Genomic DNA, 20,536 nt, shown 5'->3' on the forward strand with positions numbered 1-20,536 from the left:
TTGCATATTCGATCTTTGCACTGCCACAATGTCGGCTCCAAAACCCCTCACTATCGTGACCTGCTTGTCCGGAGTGTGTTACAGGTCTTGGCGCATGGGAAGGAAGGGGACATTACCGCGGGATTTGCATTCTGTAATGGCATTCCTTGGATGGTGGAAACGCATCTGGCGGGATGCTGTTTTGAGGATAGAGGAGGTGGGCTCAGTCAGGATCGACTCTGTTGTGGAACCCCTGGATGTGATGGTGGCACCATTGGGGATAGAAGGAGGGGGGTTGTTTACGAGCTGAGGGATATGGGGGAAGCATAGTTACTGCTCTGTTGCTGCATTTGCCCATGCCGTGAGATGGATGTTGGAGGTCAGAAAGAGGCCATGTTCGAGGTTGCACCGTCGCTCTTTATTCCATGAATCTTTGATCATTACATTTCGAGTCACCACAGCGTTTTCTCTTAAAGACCACACTCTCGCTCGTTCAGTGACGCGCGCTCTTGCTGCTTGGTGATCTTGAATTCAACTCCCTCCCGCACTCTGCTGTCGACGGTCAAAACAAGAAACCCGAAGGAATCCAAGCCATCACCTGTCCTCTCTCCAAAAGATCCCAGCCCAAATCCCCGACTTGGCACATACCCGGAACGCTGCCGCGGTGGGCGGCCTCCGGGAGTAAAAGAGACATGTGCCCCTGCCAACCCTTCCTGGGTCTTTGGGTACAAACCCGGAGGACTGGGTTGTCATTGAATGGTGCAAGGGTTCTGCTTGGCAATAAGGTTCTGGGCTTGGGTGGAGCGAGCCAGAAAGCTTGAGGCTTGCCAAGAGCGATGCCAAGGCCAGCTTGGCAGCCGTTGGGGTTTGGAACAAGACATGGAGGTGGTGGAATTTTGATGTCTTCATCCGAAGTGGATTGAAGATGGGAGGGGATGATGGGTTGGTGAGGTCATTGAGGGAGGGGGAAGATGTGTGTTATCGGGTGAGTCTGAGGCTCTGAAGTGAAGTGTCGGTTGGAGTTGGGCCGTTTGCTGAGGGGCATGGGGATCTTATCAGACCATGTTGTCTTCACACCTCATTTTCTGGCTCTCAACTCATTCTGGGATGGTTGTGAGGTTGGACTTTTGGGTTTTGGTGAGTTAGACTGGGAGACGGTCGGCCTCTTACATTTCACTGTCTCTGATGGGCCAGTCCATGGACTTCGTGTTCGAAGTGGACGCCTTAACGGGGCACGGTGTTGATTCCTTACCTGAGGTACCTTACCTATCTTTCGTGGTCCTCAGCTCACAGACGACCGATACTTACACGGTCTCGTCCCCAAGCCTCAACATCCCTATTCCTTGATTCCTTCGTGTCCTTGCCGTGTCGATCTCTAACCTGCTTGGTAGGTAGGTAGCATCAACCACGCTTCCACCACTTAACCCGATGGCTGCCGCGGGGCATGCCGGCCAGGGATAGACCCCCGCGGCTGTAGACGGTGACGGGAAGGATGAAGCAGGGAGGTGCTCAATCAAGCGCGCATGCATGACTTTCACGAGCATGTAGCTCACCCTCATTGACACTGACCACTCACATGAGATATCGCTATCTGCCCTTAGAATGACTAGAGGACGGGACGTTGAGCTGGACCCAAGGACCCAGCGCCCTACCACAGAGCTCCCCAGAAGCTCGTGTGCTCGCGACCCCCATGACCCACACCACTGAACGTTGCGAGAAACGTGGTTTACCGATATCTCATTATGCAAATCTATCTCGCATCCTTATCTCACGGTTGTTTCGACTGCTGGACGAGAAGCTGAGTCTCGTCTTGAGACAAGCTGAACTATAAAGCCGACACAGCACGATCCTGTCGGTTTTGTTCCGAGATATCATCCCTTTTCTTGACTTTCATTTTCATCATACCAAGTCTTGACCCCATTCCATGACCAGCAACGCAACAGTTCAACGTTCAACTGCCGAAGCCATAACCCTGACACCATGGCCGACACACCACCACCACCGATAACATCGAAGGCCAATGACGACCTGCCTCCCCTAAACAATGTCCCGTCTGAACCCACGGCCCGCTCTACCGGTATCTCCTTTGGGCCAGACTTGCGAGGAGACATCGGACCTAGCCAGGCCGGCGGTATTTACAACACCAGAAGCATCACAAGGGCGTCTTTTGACAGACGAACCGCCGGTGACATCTCTCAGGAGAATGGTGGACCTTCCAACAGTAGCGATGATGTGGAAGAGGGGGATGACTGGCGTGATAAGCATGGCAAAACGAAGCAGGTGTTTAAGGGTACTACACTGTTATGGTGTGTCGGGCTCCATTTCCCTTTTTTGATGCTGCTCTTTAGGATGTTGTGATACTAACAAGATTCTGCATGTCTGTAGGCTAGCATACCAATCCATCGGTGTTATCTACGGAGACATTGGCACCAGGTATGATCGTCAGACGTCTCGGTTGCTGTCCGGTAGCAATGCTGATCCACAGGGGTAGTCCCCTGTATGTCTACTCGTCGACATTCCTCGAACCGCCTACTCAAGAAGACCTTCTGCAAGTGCTCTCAGTCATCATCTGGTCGTTGACCATTATGGTCACGGTCAAATATGTCTTTATCATCCTGCACGCGGACAATGAGGGAGAAGGTGGCACTTTCAGTTGTTACTCACTCCTTACCAGATTTGTGAATCCCCTCAATAAAGCCCACCCTCGAATCATGCTGGCAATTACTTACAGAGGGGGACAGGCAAACATCACCTCGCGCGACCCTCGAGAAGAAGTGCTTGTGCGCATGGAACGCCACTCGACAATGGACATGCGCAAACCGAACCGTACCATTCGCGACCGGATCGAACGAAGCAAGTTTACCCATGGGCTCCTCAAGACGATTGGAGTCTTGGCCGTATCCATGGTCATTGCCGACGGTGTCCTTACACCCGCTCAATCCGTCCTTGGCGCTGTCCAGGGGCTCAAGGTCGTGAAGCCAGACCTGTCATCTTCGGCGATTGTCGGTACCTCTTGTGGCATCCTCATTGTCTTGTTCCTGATACAGCCGTTCGGAACCACCAAGCTCGCCTCGGCGTTTGCTCCCATAGTCATCATTTGGTTGGGATTCAACGGCGGTTTTGGCATCTACAACCTCGTAAAATACGACTGGGTGGTGCTCAAGGCCTTCAGTCCTTATTTTGCCATCCAATTCTTCTCGCAGCACAAGACACACGGTTGGAGGATGCTGGGCGGTATCCTGTTATCATTTACGGGAGTGGAAGCATTGTTTGCGGATCTTGGTGCCTTCAGCCTTCGCGCTATTCAGCTGAGCTGGATGTGCTACGCCTACCCTTGCTTGTTGCTGGCGTACATCGGTCAAGCGGCCTTCATCAGTGTTCACCCCGAAGCCTATGCCAACCCCTTCTTCAACTGTGTCCCCCCGGGCATGCTCTACCCCTCCCTGGTGGTAGCCGTCCTGGCAGCCATCGTCGCCAGCCAGGCCATGATCACAGCAACATTTCAGCTCACCAGCCAAATCATGAAGCTCTCCTACTGCCCCCAAGTCAAGGTGGTGCACACCTCTCGCGTCTTCCACGGCCAGCTTTACGTCCCCTTCCTTAACTGGATCCTCATGATCGGCGCTGTCCTCGTCACAGCCGTCTACAGCGACACCACCCGCCTCGGCAACGCCTACGGCGTCTGCGTCATGTTCGTCACCTTCTTCGACACCTGCATGGTCACGCTTGTGGCGCTGATAGTCTGGAAACTGTCCCCCTTTTTGATCTTCATCCCATGGCTCTTCTTCGCCACCATGGACGGGCTGTATCTTTCCTCGGCTCTCAACAAAGTCCCCGACGGGGCGTGGTTCACCATCACCGTCTCTGGGATCCTCACTGCCATCTTCCTCCTCTGGAGATTTGGCAAGGAGAACCAGTGGCGCGCCGAGGCGGAGGACCGCTTCAGGCCTACTGAACTTGTTGGTAAGGACCAGAAGGGACATTTGTGCCTTACGCCCAAATGGGGAGGTGAACCGTTGAGTGTCATTAGAGGTTTGGGGATCTACTTTGATAAGACGGGTGTGATGACTCCAGCTGTTTTCACACATTTTGTCAGTAAATTTGTTGCTGTACCTGAGGTGGCTGTCTTTTTCCATCTTCATCCGGTGGAGATCCCGACTGTTTCCCCTGAGGAGAGGTATCACGTCTCAAAGTTTGGGACTCTACCGGGGTGTTACCGGCTGGTGATCAAGCACGGGTTCATGGACGAGGTGATCAGTCCTGATTTGTCTGCGTTGATATACAATCAGGTGAGGAAGGCGATTATCCGGCAGGCGAAGGAGCGGCTGGGACTTGGCCCGTCAAAGGAGGTGGGGGATGAGGACGAGGACGAGGTCGGTGGGGAGAAGAATGGGGATAATAATACCACGAGTACCAGCACCAGGACTACTACTACCACGGGGTTGGCGGGTGGACCTCCTGGGCTGAACTCGAGGTCGAATAGGCTGCCGGTGGAACTGAGGGATCATGAGGTTGCGGATGAGCTGGCCAAGCTTGATAAGGCTTTTGCGGCGAAGATTATGTATATTGTTGGCAAGGAGCAGATGAGGGTGAGGAGGTCGAGCTCGATTGGGAGGAGGATTGTGCTGTCGATTTTCTTGTGGATTAGGGAGAATACGAGGGCGAAGATTGCGAATTTGAGGTTGGCTATGGATAGGGTTGTTGAGGTTGGGTTTGTGAAGGAGATATGAGGGGGGGTTGGGTGGCCCGTGTAGGTCGCGCGATGTTGGATCAGGAGCAACTTGTTGTCAATAAGTGGGGCCTCTTTGTGTGGATGGCTTTGGCTGATGGAAATCATCCCCTGAGGAGCAAATTCTCTTCAAAGAGATTATGAGAGAATGATACTTGTTTGATTGTTTACAGTTTCACAGAGAGGCTATTGACACGGGGTGAAGCAGTTCAGGGGCAGCTCGGCAGGGGACATGTCACCACAGCGCCAAAACCGACAGATTGTGCTTCCAATCACGAGAAAATAAGTCTTTTGCTATCCAAAAAGGAATCTCCAAGACTTGTTTGTTGCCTATATTTCCCACCATACTACACCAACGCTGACCCCAAAGCGCTGCATCAGAGTGTATGCCTCGGTGCAGCCCACCTCTCCCCATCCACAAAGTTTGCCTCTCCATCCTGCATTACCACCGCCAGATTCCACCTTTTCAGGCCAGGAAAGAAGTTACCCTCCTCTTTTCCCCCTTCTCCCTCTTCCCTCTGATCCATGTCAGCCCACATGATCTTGCACTTCTTGGAGACTTGTTCATACCCCCCCATCTTGACCCACTCCTCCCCCGTTCCCGGGAGCTCTTCTTGGGAAGCCTGGCTATTTTCTGGTAAGGGAGGTTGCACCAAAGTGACGTCGATCCTTAACCTTGGAAGCCAGTGGTTCGAGAAGGGGAAGGATGGGAGGTAGGGGATCATCTTGAGGGTGCACTTGAATAAGGGGGTGGTGCTGGGGGTTGATTCAGTTGGGTCGTAGGGAGTAGTGTGGTCGTGGGGGTAGACTCGGAGGGTTTGGACATTGGGGTTGGATGGGTCGGGGGTTGACCAGGTGAATTTGGCAAGGTGTTTGGGGAGGTTCCAGACTGTGATGCGGTGTTAGACTGGTCCATGAGAAAACAGAGTAGTGGGGAAACAAACGCTTTCGGCCGTTCGAACAGGTGTATTTCTGGCTGACGTAGATTCGGGTGATCCTCATGGCCTTGCCGGTTTTCTTCTTGGTTGAGCTGGCTTGGTCGTCTGGGAGGGGGTATTCGAATGTGCCGGGACAGAGGATGAGTTCGTCGTAGGGGCCGACGGGGGTTTCGTGGTAGCGGATTATCTGGACCATGCTGAGACCCCCGAGGGGTTTGCCTGATGCTTGGGGGGAGGAGAATGAGGACTGGTATTCCAAGGGGTGGTAGGCCTTTTGGGGGAGGTTGGCTGCGGTTTTGGAGGAGGTCCAGAAGGGGATCAGGTACATGGTTGCTTTGGTGTTCCATGGAGGAGGGGCGGCGAGGATAGGTCCTGTTGGGACGGTGTTGGTTGAAGGAGACATTTTGATTGGTGTTTTCTTCTCGGTGTTGGACGAATTACTATGACTAGAGTCGCAATCAGACAGAAATGTCACAGAATTGGAGAGCTGGCGAGAAAAAGTCAGTGTTATTTTGCCTTGGTTTTCGGATGGTCGTGTCTCACATGTCAGCAACCGACCCACCAAAAACCATCAAATCAGGGCCCGAATGGCGTTACATCACTGCATGTGCCAAGCGCAGAGTGCATAAGCATCTTGCATAGGGCTAAGCGATTCTCTCTTGATCTCAAACAACTTGTCTGGGCTTGTCAGCAGCCTGGAATATATCTAGTTATTCGGTTCAACACCATGTTATGTATTTGATTACGGGCGTTGTGGTTAGCGAATAGGACATATTGATGGACGATGAGTGTCACCTAGGATTGAGAGGAAATTGCTACATTGTGTTGAGCTAGGTGTGATGTTGATATCTTCACCATGCCTGAGGATGATGACACTGTCTGTATATAATTATCCTTGTCAATGGCCTAGTCACGGCATCATGTCATGGTGTCATTCATCTCTACCACCGGGCACCTCATCATGGAACTAGTGGTGTTTCTCAATGAGTGTGGGAGTGCCTCTCCAGGGGTATAGGAGTTCCTCTCAGGGGTCATTACACTCTGCAATACTGGTCCTATTTCCAACCGCATAACCCCTCGTTTTCCCAACATAATAACTGTTTCTTAATCTGTATCTTTGAGAATCGTTAGATCGTCTTGAATGCACTAGGAAGGAGCCTCAGGTAGTTGCCTGGAGGTACTCTGGTCCGCTCCTTCCCCCTTCTGTTACAAGGTTGCAAAGCCCTCGGAGGAGTTTCGGCACACACACGACTAGTTCTTTTAGGTGTATTTCAATTTCTGCCAGGCTTCGAAACTTTCCTTTGATCTCTCCCGGCCTTCATCAAAGACATCACCATCGTGCTTGGAACGCCTTCTTATGATCCAACCCATCACCACTATCTCGCAACGCCCTCTCACGATCTTGTAAGACCTCCTCACTACCATTGAAGGTATTGATTCTAACCTTTTAGGCCTTTCGATTTCAAAATTAGGCCTCGATCTTCTGTTCCAACTCCTTTCAAATCTCTCGATAGGCCTCAATATTATCTTTGAACGCTTAGTCACTATCTTCGAACGCCCAGTCAGCAGCTTCGAACGCCTCGTTTTTCTCTTCGAAGACCCTCAATTTCACAATGGACGCGTCCAGCAGTTTTTCCGACTCCTCCATCATCCGGAGAGAGGCTCCTCCAGCTATCGTCAGGAGCAGCAACTTTACCCCCCGCCGGCCTACCACTCCCACCCTGGACAGCTCCCCTGACGCCTCCAACACCTCTCTTGGTCTCTCCAGCGCCGCTTACTCTGCCACCTATGACGCCTCGTTGGCTCCGTCTCCCTTTGCCGCTCCCTCCTACTTTGAAGCTGAGGAGTTCCAACATCATGTCGTCTGTGCTGTAGCCGAATCTCGCTCAGCCGGCGTTATCGGCCTCGCCACGATCAATTTGAACCTAGCCAGCTCCCAGATTATCACCATTGCCAATGAAAGCAACTATACGACTCTCAAGCAGACTCTCTCTGCTATGCAGCACAAGCCGACCACATTCATCACTCTGCCCCGTATCACTGCGGACCGTGCCTCTTCCAGACTGGCCGAGGTCTTGGAAGACGAAATTGGGTGGCCTACTTACACCACCACGATGCCCAGAGGATGTTGGGACAAAGCTCTTGGAATCATCAACATTGAGTACTACGCCTATAGCGACCAGATTGTCCCTCTCAAAGTCATACTGTCATCCAACAACTTCTACGCCGCCTGCGCCTTCGCGGCCGTACGTATATCATATCCTAATCACTTGGTTGACTGTCATGCTAATGAAATCTAGGTCGTCTCCTACATCGAGAGCTACCATGGCCTCGCAATCCGAGCAGGCGCACTCAACATCGAGTACATCGAGCCCTCCGGAGTCATGCGGATGGACAAAGCAGCCATCCAAGCATTAGAACTCCTCCGCAACGGGCGCCAAGCCCAACCGGGCGACAATACGTTGTTCGCGTTAGCGAACAACACGCGGACTCCGGAGGGCCGGCGCCTGCTCACGAGGAGCGTCCTCCAGCCGATGACGAACGAGGAGGAGATCAACCTCCACCACGACGCGGTAGAAACTCTGTGTGGCGACGAAGACGTGTTCCGGAAGCTGAGAGATTGGTTGAAGGAGTTCGACGGGATCGACTTGGAGTCTATCTCCGGCTGGGTGAGTGAAGACCAGCCCATGTAAAGTATGAGGCTTAGGTAGCAAAGAAAGTCTGACATTTTTGGTTAAGTTGGCAACAGACCATACTGTGATTCGGCAACCCGTGCAAAGCGGAATCGTGTCGAGCAGTGGTCGGCACATGTCGGCGGCCGTGGGAGCCCATGAGCTCTCACAAGCCGAGGGGGATTTGAGCCGGGTCCTTGGGCTCAAATCCTACCTCAAAAACGTCCAAGCCCTCCACCAACTTCTCCGGGCCGCCGACGTGACCGACCACTTGCTCGCGAGCGTAGCGAGCAAGACCGGCGCCGACAAGACCGGGCCGACCCTCGGCCTCCTCGCGGCGGTCCTCCAAGAAGACGCCGCCTACAGCCGTAGCGCGGCTGAGATTGGGCACGCCCGGATGTGGGCAATCCGGGCGTTGCCCAACGACGCCATCGACCTTGCCCGTGCTGAGCACAGGAGGACGCGTGAGGAGGCCGAGGCCTACTTTGCCCTGAAGCTCGCCCTGTTCCAAGGTAAGTTCGAAATGTTTTGGCTTGTTTTCTTTTTAGTTCTTTCAAGTTCAGGGTTGTTTGCAAGCGCTGCTCTCGTTATATCTGTCACCAGCTGGCAGCATTTCTGTTGATGTGAATGTCTTTTAATTTGTGTTTCCACGTGCGTTCTGATCTACCTCGCATTTTGGCTATATGAAGGGCGGTTCTGTATTTGTTGTTGATGTTTTTCCCTATCTGCTCTAATTCCTGGGCTGTATTGCAGTGCTAATATGACGTAGAGGTGTTGGGTGAAGCCGCTGCCCCGAAACTATTTGATGACAAGGACAAAGGACTGTGCTTCAAGTTCAAGTGGGCGGATGTCCGTCAATATGTCGACACCGACGAGCCGCAGCCCGGGGAAATTTGGGGTCAAGCCAAGATTGGTTGTGTAAGGGTCAACCTCGGAATCCGAAGAGGCGAGCACTACCTGTGCCAGACCGACCGCTTGCTTGAATTGAGCCAGCAACTTCGAGTCCACTCCGACATCATCACCAAGGAAAGCGACAAGTACGTCCTCGAGTTGCGTAACGCCATCGCCGAGGCTGGTTATGTGGCCGACCTCACCTCGATATCAAAGGCTGTCGCCCAGTTGGACTTGATCTGTTCCCACGCCGAATTAACAACCACCCATGGATATGTTCGCCCAAAGCTCGGCAAGGAACTCGCTTTGATCAAAGCCCGTCACCCCATCATGGAAGCCAGAAGAGGTTTCGTTCCCAACGACGTGTTCTCTGGCGATGACACCAAGTTCGTGGTAGTGACCGGTACAAACATGGGCGGCAAGACGACATACATCAAGACAATTGCCCTCATGCAGATTCTCGCTCAGATCGGCTGTTTCGTTCCAGCAGAGAGGGCAGCTGTTCCAATTTGCGACCGAATCTTTGTCCGGTCTGCAACCAACGACAATGCCGCAGGCAATGCCGGTACATTTGCGGTAGAGATGGACGAAATGTCTGTCATTTTGCAGTAAGTCTTGTCATTCTCCTGCGTCTCTGCAGACACCTAACTCTTTATGCAGCGGCGCCACCAACAAGAGCTTGGTGATCATTGATGAACTTGGTCGAGGAACCTCCACCGCCGAGGGTCTAGGACTCGCCGCCGCCATGGCAGAAGAGCTCGTAAAGAAGAAGTCTCGTGTCTTTTTCGCAACCCATTTCCTCGACCTGGGTAAGTCGGGTCCCTTGCCTCGATAGATGCCCTGAAGTAATACTGACCACGTCTTCAACCTTTTTAGGCAAAATGTTGAATGCCTGGTATCCATCACAAGTTCTTAACGTCCACATGACCAGCCATGGTTCTGTCGAGGACGGCCACGCCACGATTTCCCTCCCCCACACCGTCGTCGCCGGCCCGGTGAACAATTGGGATTACGGCCTGGAGCTCGCCAGTCGCTACTTCCCAGCAAGCCTCATCGAGAGTGCCAGAAACTGGTCAAAATATCACCAAGAGCAAGCAGAGCTTAGCCGCAAAAAGAGGACGTCAGCCGAGATGAAGAGCGCAGCGGAGGTCGCCCTTATGCATCATATGGAGCAGGCGCTGTCTTCGCAGATGAGTAACATGGAGTTGGCGGAGAGATTGGAGGTGATGACCGATCAGTACAAGGCCTTGGAAGAGAGAGGTGAGGTGTCGAATGAGGGCGGTGAGGCGTCGAATGATAATGCCGAGGCCTAAGGGTTGTTTTTTGAGATATATCGCAGGGGGGAATGGCATCATATGGAGAGATGGAGGAAAATAATAGGGATAATGGTAAATTTTGGGCCACATGTTATGGTTTTATCATGCGTTATTTGTTGGGACATGTATCATGGCTATTCTCATGCATTACTTGCTTTCTTGTAGGCGTACAATGAAACAATCGGAGCGTATCTTTGGCAGGAAGATGCATATCATCTGTTTTTTTCATCTCTTTCTGCTATACAGGTGTATCCCCAGCGTGCTTTCAAGAGGTATATTCCCAGGCCCTGCCCCATGAGCACCTACACTTAAAGGATGGAAATGACCCCGAGGCGACACACCGTTCTTTGCGGCAAGAATGAAGTTGTTCTAGAGCCTACTTGCCCGTAGTAGATCTCAAATGCGGTATTGGAGGAAATACGATGAATAAGGTGGTGGCAATGTTCGCTCGGTGAGATTGCCTAGAAGGTCATAGGTCCATAAAAGTCATCCTTGAGCAGAGCGGCAAAGGTGGCCGATTAGCCGCGCGTTCGAGGAGCATGGGACGGTCGTTGACTGGGTTGGTGAATACGAGCAGAGCGGGAAGTGGAAGCTGACAAAGCCAAATGAGGTCTGAAAGATCTCGGTGAATCTGTTGTGCAACAACAGGGGAAGAACTAGATTCAAGAGCCTCAGGAAACCGATATACGATGAAAAGGCTGCCGAAGGTAGTTGTTGGGCGCTGTTGGTTTAGTGTGTATCGACCAATTGATGTTGAATCTGGAGAGAAAACAGATGAATCCGCTTGGTTTATAGAAAGAAACTCACTGTGGTATTTGTGAGACTGAGATCGAATGCAAACGAGGATCTAGGTACAAAGTTGTGAAATTATTGCTGACGCCGTCTGCCAACTAACCCCATATCCGAGTAATCCGGCTTGCGGAGACTTGCCCAAAGCTACCACAGTCCGCCCTACCACCATGAGCTGCCAGCCTCGACTCCAACCACCCGCTGGTTGACCGCTAATCTAACCGGTGAGTACCTTAATCCCGAATTACTTGCATTAGCTGACTGTTACCAGATATCCTCCAGGGCTGCAGATCGCTGGTCGCTTGTCATAGGTTCCCGAGTGCTGGGTTTTAGCGGAAATCCGAGCAGAACCACCCACCACGACGTATTCGCAAGCTCAGTCGCGATATGGATGAATCGAGGGAGCCACATAGGGCTGGTGATGGTTCAGCTGGCCAATTTGCTCTTATCAGTCATCGATATGCCCCGAAATGAACGCAGCTGCGGGAGGCATAAGGGCACCACTGGTCGAGCTGGGAGCTGGGAGGCGGTCAACTGATGCCGCTTCGCAGATGGCTTACACCAACTAGCTGCGCCTCGAGGGTCAGGATGACGGGAGGGTTGAGACAAGATATTAAACAGTATGGTGTTCGGTCTGGGGTATGGATGGCTGTATAAAGGGCTGCCGTTGTCAAGTATCAAGGACGATACGGACAGAGCAGTCTTGACAGAATACATCACAAGAAAGCACAACATTAACTTCAGCAGAAAACATGAGCACCACAGGCAACATTGCGATTACTGGGATTCCTACCACGGCCGGTCCAGATGGTAACACGATCCAACCATGCCAACATGCTGGGGCCGAGTTTGACACAGGCTGACATTGAACAGGATCGTTCCCCCTTCGCCGAGAGCTCCGGGACCTCCAGCGCAACTATCCTGACCACTTCAACCTCCTCGTCCTTGCGCTGAAGGACTTCCAAGCCCTCAACGAGTCAGTCCAGACATCCTACTACCAGATCGCTGGTATCCATGGTCTGCCCTACAAGCCTTGGAACAACGTCGGCAGCAACAGTGACTGGCAGTCGACAAGCGGGTTCGGGGGGTACTGCACCCATTCCTCGATTCTCTTCTTAACATGGCACCGTCCGTACCTTGCTCTCTTCGAGCAGGCTCTGTACAACTCCATCCAGAAGATTGCCAACCAGTTTCCTCAAGGCCCCCTCCGAACCAAGTATGTCGAGGCGGCCAAGACATTCCGCATGCCTTACTTCGACTGGGCTAGCCAGCCACCTTCTGGGTCTTCAGCTTTCCCCAGTGCTTTTACGGCCCCGAGCCTCCAAGTGGTTGATGTGGATGGCAAGACCAAGTCCACTGCCAACCCGATCTACCGCTTCGTGTTCCACCCGGTGAACCCCTCGCCGGGCGACTTTCCTAGACAGGTATGGACCTTCTTACTCAAAGGTAGAATATTGAGATGGCTGACAACCTGATTCCAGTGGAGCCGGTTTCCCACAACTGTCCGCTACCCCAACCCGAGAACTGGGCAGTCTCAGGATAACCGCGTGGCACCCATCCTGGCCAACGAGCTGGCTTCTCTTCGCACCAACGTCAGCCTTCTTCTGCTGTCTTACACCAACTTTGACGCCTTCAGCTTCAACAGATGGGACCCGAACATGACCCCTGGCGAGTTCGGCAGTCTTGAGGACGTACATAACGAGATCCACGATCGAACTGGAGGGGGCGGGCACATGTCTTCTTTGGATGTGTCATCGTTTGATCCCCTGTTCTGGTTCCATCATACGTAGGTCTTCGTATCAAGGTGTGTACAACAGCCTTTGCTAACTACGAGGCAGCAACGTCGACCGTCTCTGGGCCATCTGGCAAGACCTCAACCCCGACAACTTCTTGACCCCCCGTCCAGCCCCTTACTCGACCTTTAACTCGACGGAAGGCGAGTCCCAGACCAAGGACACCCCCCTGACCCCCTTCTGGGACAAGTCAGCTACCAAGTTCTGGACCTCAGAGGAGATCAAGGATACCACGACCACCTTCGGCTACGCCTACCCCGAGACTCAAGAGTGGAAGTACAGGACCGGCTCCGAGTACCAAACCTCCATCCGACAGGCAGTCACAACCCTCTACGGCACCAACGTCTTTGCCAACTTCGCCGCTGCCAACGTCCAGGCCAGAGCCACCGAGCACACAGAGCTGATCAAGAGCCTGTCCCTCGCCGCTCCTCCCCCTTCGGCTCCTATCACAGCAGAGAAACCCCTCCTCATCACCCAAGAGATGAAGGCCAGCCCCATCCCCGAACATCTCCAACACCTCGCCCCGAACAACAAGTACCCCGAATGGGTGGTCAACATCCGCGCCCAGAAACACGGCCTCCACGGTGCCTTCCGCGTCATCGTCTTCCTCGGCCCCATTGACGAGTCCGACCCTGACTCTTGGCAGACAGAGTTCAACACTGTCGGCCGTGTCTCTGTCCTTGGGCGCTCCACTCAAGGACCGACAACCACCAAGTGCGCCAAGTGCATCACTGATGCGGCAGATGAGCTGATGATCTCTGGGACGGTGCCTTTGACTTCGGCCCTGTTGCAGGATATTGTCAATGAGAATACTGGCTTGCATAGCCTGCAGCCAGAGGAAGTGGTGCCGTATTTGAAGAAGGAGCTCAAGTGGAAGGTGACGATGTTTGAGACTGGGGCGGAGAAGGATTGTGGGGAGGTTCCGGGGTTGAGGGTGAGTGTCACTAGCACTGAGGTTACTATTGGGGAGGATGGGCTGCCGGATTATTCGGGGGTGTATACCGTGTATCCGGAGATCACGGATGGAAAGCCGGGTGGTATGAGAGACGGTGAGCACATCTAACGGGACGAGAAAGCACATGTAGGAGATGGGAACGCACGATGGAAATGAACACAATAGCACAAGAAACTGGGTATCAAAATTTCAGTCAACGTAGCAAATAACGAAATAACGAAGACCATGCTTTTATCGCCCAAACGCCGTTCCAAAATGCCCAACCGAAACCGTGCCAAAACAACAAGTCGCCCATCATCTAGAAAGCAATCCGACGTTTCCGCCCCGTGTACTTGCTCGTAGTCTTGACAACCTTTCCCTTCCTCTCCATCTGTTCCTTCTTCTTGATAATCCACTGCTTGCTACCCTTCTTGATCTCCCCCTTCCCAGACGACCTGCCCTGCCTCCGGTTATCCACCACATCCACCCCCTCCATATTCTCAACCACACCGGTAATATCCCCGCTCTTGGTATTGGCCACCGCGCTCTGACCCGCCGTCAAGACCAAGTAAACCTTTACATTCTTCGTATCAGGATCATCCTCAAGCATACCCGCCCCAAAACCAGCCTTGACCGCAGCAGAAGTGATCATCTGCTTCTGGACATCGTTCTTTGGATAAAACTGACACACCGCCCTCCCACCCCGCTTCAAGCTCTGATACAACCCCCCGAAAAACCTCGCCAACCTCTGCTGGGGAGAGGTCTCGCTGCTCTCGGCGTTGCAAAGCCACTGGATGGCGCTGATGCTGATCGCTGCGTCGAAGGTGCCGGCGCGGAAGGGGACGCCCTGGCCGATGTCGGCGAGGAACAAGTCGCCTTCTACGTCGCGCTGCAGGGCGACGTCGAGCATGGAAGGGGAGATGTCCATGCCGATCCAGACGTGAGGTCCGCCTTCCTCGGGGGGGATGTCGGAGAGGATCTCGCCTGAGAGGCCGGAGCCGCAGCCGACGTCGAGGATGAGGGAGGGGGTTTTGAGGTCGAGGAGCTCGAGGGCGCGGCGGGTCATGGAGGCTTGGATGTTTTGGATGCGGGAGGAGGTGGTGTACTTGCGGGCTTCGACGTCGTCGTAGTGGACGTCTGCGAGGAGGGTGTCTTCGGGGCGGGACATGGTGGGTGGTTGGGGTTTAGGTATTTACTAGGTAAAGCGCAGTTCTAGATAGTCACAATTCGCGATGCGCTCGAGAGGCTGTGGAGGGGGTCGCTGGTTGAGTTGGACTCTGGACTTGGGTCGCAAGCTTTGGCTGGGGAGCTTGGGAAATTCTACGATAAGGATTTTTTGGACAGATTATGGTGGGGCGGGTGGGTGGTCTGCAGGGTTCTCGGTGCGCTGGGCGTTAAAATGAATTGCGCCTCGAAGCATATATCCACAGCTCGAGTGAACAATGAGAATGATGTATGTTAAATGAGTAGCTGCTTTAACATTAGTTACTCCTATTACAACATCAGAAGCATACCTATACAAGTGCTCCAACTAGTTGTAGTTGCGAACTTTAAGATCTTGTCGTTATCTAATCGGGATCAACAATGTACCGAATCCCGGTAGTTGACTTCTTATAGTGGAGATGCTGCTACAATAAAAAAACAGGGCATGGCCCGTCGCCCAAAATGCGGGAACGCGCCAAGCTTTCAATTAACACGCGTTCGCTTTCAGGGGGCAGTTGCCATTGACGTCGTTGAACACCTATGCTGGATTGTGGTTGCCCATACAAACCCGGCCTATGTGCCTAATAGAGGAACCCAGTACCGATTGAAGTGTACTGCTGAGACTTGTATTCCCCGACAAGCACTCTCGAAGAATCTGTCCCTTTTCGAGACGCCTTGAAGCTATCTTCAAGAGGTCTTCTTGTTTCCCCAATACTACCTCATCTGCGCCGACAACACCCTTTTTACTTCTCAACGGCCTTTTCCTTTCTCGATAACCCTACCTTTCGCTTCAAGAGACCTCGAATTGCTGCTCAACATGTGGATCTTGCCGTTGGTCGGATACCTCGGGTCGATCGTGGGCTTTGGCTTCATGACCCTGGCCATAGGTATGCTCCCTTGCATGCGTTCAAACTATCTTGAGAGGGCCATATGGTCGCTTCATATACCTTTGTCTTTTCTCCATATCCCTCTGAAGATAGTCTGGATGCCGCCCACTTTCTTTCCAATGTCTGTTGGTGACTGTCGAATGCGTCTCGCGATCGTTCGAATGGCTTTAAAACGGACCCAATACATCTTCACTTTCGCTGACGTGCTTCCAATATAGCCTCCGGCCTCTACTACCTCTCTGAACTCGTCGAAGAGCACACCGTCATTGCGAAGCGCTTCCTCTCCAAGCTCATTTACTCGATCATGGCCCTCCAGCTTCTCCTCTGCGTCGTCGACCGCTTCCCCTTCTTCCTCACCGTTCTCGGCATCTTCTCGCACTTTATCTACTTAGGCAACATGCGGCGCTTTCCCTTTGTGAAACTCACAGACCCCTTGTTCCTCGCCTCGTGTGGTGAGTTGCCCCCGTCCCAACCCAAGTACCTACCGATAAAGCGTAGACTAACCCCTCTCTCTACCCAACAGCCCTCGTTTTAATCAACCACTACGTCTGGTTCAAACACTTCTCCCACCACCAAGAACGCGCCTACCAAAACGTCTCCTATTACGACACTCCTGACGACATCCCCACCTTCACCGAGATCGCCTCCTACTTTGGGCTCTGCGTCTGGCTCGTTCCCTTCGCATTGTTTGTTTCCCTCTCAGCAAGCGACAACGTCCTCCCCACCATGGGAAGCGGGAGCAGCGGTGACTTCTCCTCGTCGTCTACATCAAACGGCAGCAAAAAGAGAGGACAGGGCATGTTCAAGGCGCTGGTGGATGGAGTCCTAAATACAATGGCCGAGTTGGGCAACATGACGGGGTTGAAGAAGCTGGAGGATAGGCTCTAGGAGCGCCTCGCAAGAAACACAGTTGAATCAAGAAAAGGATTGGAGAATGAGCAAAGGCCGAATGAGCCGGATCTGGGAAACGCCGCGGTGGAGTTTGTGGCTACACGTGACTGGAAGAAACGGCTTCGTGGCAGAATTCAAGGCTTGCGATCGCAGCCGGACGAGCAAGGGCCTTGGCGCGAGAGCGAGCAAGTTCGCTTGTGGGCGGTGCTGGCCGGGCAAGATTGGGCGTGAGAGCAGGCGACGGGGGTGGGGGGGCTATGGCGAGCATACGTTTTGGAAGGGGAGGAGACGAGAGTAAGTGGGTTTTTTGTTCCGTGCTCCAACGCTGGAGATAGTATGGAAGTTGTGTTTGGCTAACGGAGGAATTTAGGAATGGCCTTGCTATGACCGGTTGTCCCCCGGGATCTAGTTGATCCCATACATCTATAGAGCCAAGCCGAGCTGTTGAAGCCGGGCCTGCTGAAAGAACTGGGTCTGTCTCGATGTTTGACCGCAATATTGTTCTCCTCTTTGTGATAGTGTTGTTGACGTTGCTTGTTTCACTTGTTCGTCTGCTGTCTGGTAATGTATATCCTCCTCCCCCGCTGCCAATTTGCCGTGAGAGCCAGCTCCCTATTGCTATCTATCTACCTACTTACAATGCGCCTTCGCACAATCGGCCCAGTACTTCCTCTGCAGCCCGTCAAAGTCGATCTCTATGCCCGCAACCTCCACTCTCGGCAGCTCAGCGAACCTTGTCTTGCCGTCCTTCTCGATTTCCATGATAAGATCCCTTTGTGCGTCGAGGTCTCTCTGGAGCTGGTCTAACTTGGAGGGATCGATGCAAGTGCAATCTTCTCCATTAAGAACATGCCTACAGACCGCTTCTCTCTGTTTGCCTTTTTCTGAAGAGCTAGGGCCGATGGGCTCTAAGCTAAGGAGAGTGTTGGGTCCGGGGTAGTTGCTCAAGAGGTGAGGAGTTGGAGGAGCAGGGTTGATCCGAACGTCACCTGGTTCGGTGGTCATTCCATCTGAAGGATCATCGTACAGGTCGCCTGGGTCCTCTTCCAAGTCCTCTTCAACGACCTCCAGGGCCGTGACCCCCCTTTCTTGGTTCGTCGACCGAATGCTCTCTGCATCAGTCCAGTTCCAGTTCGAATTCGCCCTTTCTGAGCCACCCCACCGACTACTACTGCCATCGGGGGGGTCGTCCATGCCCCATTCATGCATGGGTCTTATCCATGATCGACGAGAGATGGTTGTTTGGGACCTGTTCGATTGGGTTCTGATCTCGTCGTCCTCCGCGGCCGTGGTGAAGATCTCTGTCCACCCATCTCCAGACACAGAGGATGCAGTAAAGGACTCGTCGTCGGTATCCGGGAATGCGGATGGTGAAAGCAAGGCTTGGTTGAGGGCTTGGTCTAGGTCAGGTCCAGATCGAGGTGCCGCGTCGGATGAACGCATAACGTCGTCGAGAAGGACAAGGGTGCCTTCGAACTGAGCCGCTGCTCGAACGGCTCCCTGTGAGGGGTCATGGGTATCTAATGATGGCTCCATCACGTGTTTGCAGCATAGAGGCGATGCGATTCTGGGTTGCGTGTGAGGCGCGGGAGTGGTCGCGGTAGCGCCTCAGGAGTACCAGTCGTGCCATCTTATACTCCCACCTCTTCAGTGTCGGCCGGCCATGTAATTGTGCCCCAAGGTGCCCGACTTTCAGCCCACGACACTTCCATTCCCCGCAACTCTACGTGGCTCATCCCTTCTGACCGACGGAAAATGGCAGTGGGGTACAACAGTCAACTCTTTGCTTCCGTTTGTGGTAGGGAAAACAGATACCCGGACTCAAGTCCGGATAGATGGATTCGCTCCGGCTCGGTTTGCCCTTGATACTCCAGGCGTGCCCGTGTTACGAAGCCAGTGGACGTGCGCTGTTGTCATGGACGCTTTGCAGATTTGCAGGGCGAGCGAGTGCCTTTTTCTCGCCTGCTGTATCACCCCCACCGGGTCTTTTCCTGTCCTCTGACATTTTGACAGAGCTGTCTATTCCCTCTTTCTACTCTATCTTGAGGCTCTACGTGGGTTGGGGGAACTCTTTTCCATCGACTGCACATCGGATAGGAACCATCTAGACTATCCCGAGCAATGCACGCTTGTCTACACGTCCGAAAGCAGCGCCCCCATGACCCGCATCCGCCGTCCTTTGACTTATTCGCCAGCGTGGTCCCTACCGACCACGCATCATTACTGCCCGGTCTGGACCTGCTGTCCCCTTGGAACCCCTTACTCAGACGCACCCATTACTAAGACACCCCACGCTCGACGTCAAATCCAGACAGTCAAGCAACGTCCCACAACACACCGCGGAACGCACAGCAACCGCGGGATCTCAGGCGTCACCAACAGAAAAGGAAACGGAAATGATGATAAAGCAGTTAGTTCTACCCTTCAACACCAAAAGAAAGAGATGAGTGACAAAAGGACCCTGGCCCGTACCACTCCCGTGTTTCCCCATCCTCCTCCCCTTCCCTCCCTCGGACATCTTTCCCTTCCCTTTCTCTAACAAGAAAGAATTCCACTACCTCTTCGCACCGCATAAAAGCAGTATCATCAAACACCCCAACGTCGATCCCGACCTTGATCACATCTTCGGGTCGTTTATCTCCCCTCTCCTCCGTCCTCCTCCGCATCTCGGCCTGACAGGTACCACGTGCTACCAACACCCCCATATCAGTTTGTGCTATGTGTGTTCCCCCCTCTCTCGTTCACACAAACTAGCGATTTTGCAACACCGTGCACAGCAGGAGGAGGGAGGGCACGAAATAGAACCGGCTATCAGAGCTTTACATCGGCCATCGCCCAGATGGATTATGGGGGGTTCGTCCTCGTGACAGAACTGGCGGGATGGTGGTGTTAGTGACCGTGCGGACTCGGAAGAGTCGGCGAATTGTGTGGGACCGAAGGGGCTGGTTGTTTTCGCGATGGAGTCGCTCTGGCTGTTGTAGATATCTGGGCATTCATTCACCAGAACGACATCATACTTCGGCTGCAGAGTCGGTATCAGAGAAAAAGAGAGGAGTGGATGGAGAAACGTAGAGATATCTGATAGATACTACCGAAGGGACAGAAGTGCCCTCGGGCTGACTGTCAAAAAGCGCTCATATTGCGGGAGTCTGGGCGAAGGTTGTGTGACAAACATGTTGAAGCTCGAAGTAGACACCAAGGTCACAAAAATGGCCGGACGCTAAATTGCCAAAACTGCAGTAAAGGATACCAAAAACAATCATCATGTCCCGGAAGGGGTGAGGGAAATTACAAAACTTGATGCCCACAGCCAGAATCGAACTGACGACCTCATCATTACTAGTGATGCGCTCTACCACTGAGCCATGCGGGCTGAGCTGACGTGTTGAACATGTCACCGGCAATACCCTTTAACAGACGAATGCCGCTGAAAGCAACGGACCAAGAGATTCCTTCCTTCCTGATCCTCTCCCTCTTCAAAAGAGCATCCACGAATGGGGATGGTGTCGAGCCA

General features: G+C 53.2%; 8 protein-coding genes across 8 annotated transcripts, besides 1 other annotated feature; 5 read left to right on the plus strand and 3 right to left on the minus strand.

Annotated features, from left to right (window-relative positions):
• Positions 1-1,959: 1,959 nt before the first annotated feature.
• Positions 1,960-4,709, plus strand: PODANS_1_5700 (uncharacterized protein; the record flags this gene model as incomplete). Its single annotated transcript, XM_001912744.1, has 4 exons — positions 1,960-2,285; positions 2,365-2,412; positions 2,471-2,657; positions 2,721-4,709. 4 exons carry the CDS (start codon positions 1,960-1,962, stop codon positions 4,707-4,709), a joined length of 2,550 nt encoding a protein of 849 aa, XP_001912779.1.
• A 767-nt stretch (positions 4,710-5,476) lies between these two features.
• On the minus strand, positions 5,477-6,049 carry PODANS_1_5710 (uncharacterized protein; the record flags this gene model as incomplete). The annotated part of the gene is made up of 1 exon (XM_001912745.1): positions 5,477-6,049. The coding sequence occupies one exon, from the start codon at positions 6,047-6,049 to the stop codon at positions 5,477-5,479; it is 573 nt and encodes a 190-aa protein (XP_001912780.1).
• Positions 6,050-8,030: 1,981 nt separating this feature from the next.
• Positions 8,031-8,940, plus strand: PODANS_1_5720 (uncharacterized protein; the record flags this gene model as incomplete). The annotated part of the gene is made up of 2 exons (XM_001912746.1): positions 8,031-8,335; positions 8,427-8,940. 2 exons carry the CDS (start codon positions 8,031-8,033, stop codon positions 8,938-8,940), a joined length of 819 nt encoding a protein of 272 aa, XP_001912781.1.
• Positions 8,941-9,077: 137 nt separating this feature from the next.
• Positions 9,078-10,522, plus strand: PODANS_1_5730 (uncharacterized protein; the record flags this gene model as incomplete). Its single annotated transcript, XM_001912747.1, has 3 exons — positions 9,078-9,817; positions 9,888-10,018; positions 10,086-10,522. Coding segments are annotated over 3 exons (1,308 nt in total), but the record flags the coding sequence as incomplete, so codon positions are not given.
• Positions 10,523-12,066: 1,544 nt separating this feature from the next.
• PODANS_1_5740 (uncharacterized protein) lies at positions 12,067-14,170 on the plus strand (the record flags this gene model as incomplete). The annotated part of the gene is made up of 4 exons (XM_001912748.1): positions 12,067-12,124; positions 12,188-12,738; positions 12,796-13,100; positions 13,153-14,170. 4 exons carry the CDS (start codon positions 12,067-12,069, stop codon positions 14,168-14,170), a joined length of 1,932 nt encoding a protein of 643 aa, XP_001912783.1.
• Positions 14,171-14,360: 190 nt separating this feature from the next.
• Positions 14,361-15,209, minus strand: PODANS_1_5750 (uncharacterized protein; the record flags this gene model as incomplete). The annotated part of the gene is made up of 1 exon (XM_001912749.1): positions 14,361-15,209. One exon carries the CDS (start codon positions 15,207-15,209, stop codon positions 14,361-14,363), a length of 849 nt encoding a protein of 282 aa, XP_001912784.1.
• Positions 15,210-16,061: 852 nt separating this feature from the next.
• Positions 16,062-17,019, plus strand: PODANS_1_5760 (uncharacterized protein; the record flags this gene model as incomplete). Its single annotated transcript, XM_001912750.1, has 3 exons — positions 16,062-16,149; positions 16,350-16,583; positions 16,655-17,019. The coding sequence occupies 3 exons, from the start codon at positions 16,062-16,064 to the stop codon at positions 17,017-17,019; spliced, it is 687 nt and encodes a 228-aa protein (XP_001912785.1).
• Positions 17,020-17,652: 633 nt separating this feature from the next.
• On the minus strand, positions 17,653-18,558 carry PODANS_1_5765 (uncharacterized protein; the record flags this gene model as incomplete). The annotated part of the gene is made up of 1 exon (XM_001912751.1): positions 17,653-18,558. The coding sequence occupies one exon, from the start codon at positions 18,556-18,558 to the stop codon at positions 17,653-17,655; it is 906 nt and encodes a 301-aa protein (XP_001912786.1).
• A 1,765-nt stretch (positions 18,559-20,323) lies between these two features.
• Positions 20,324-20,395, minus strand: a tRNA (tRNA-Thr).
• Positions 20,396-20,536: the final 141 nt, after the last annotated feature.

Source organism: Podospora anserina, chromosome 1 (assembly GCF_000226545.1).
Source record: "Podospora anserina S mat+ genomic DNA chromosome 1, supercontig 1".
In the NCBI taxonomy this organism is placed as follows: Eukaryota; Fungi; Ascomycota; class Sordariomycetes; order Sordariales; family Podosporaceae; genus Podospora; species Podospora anserina.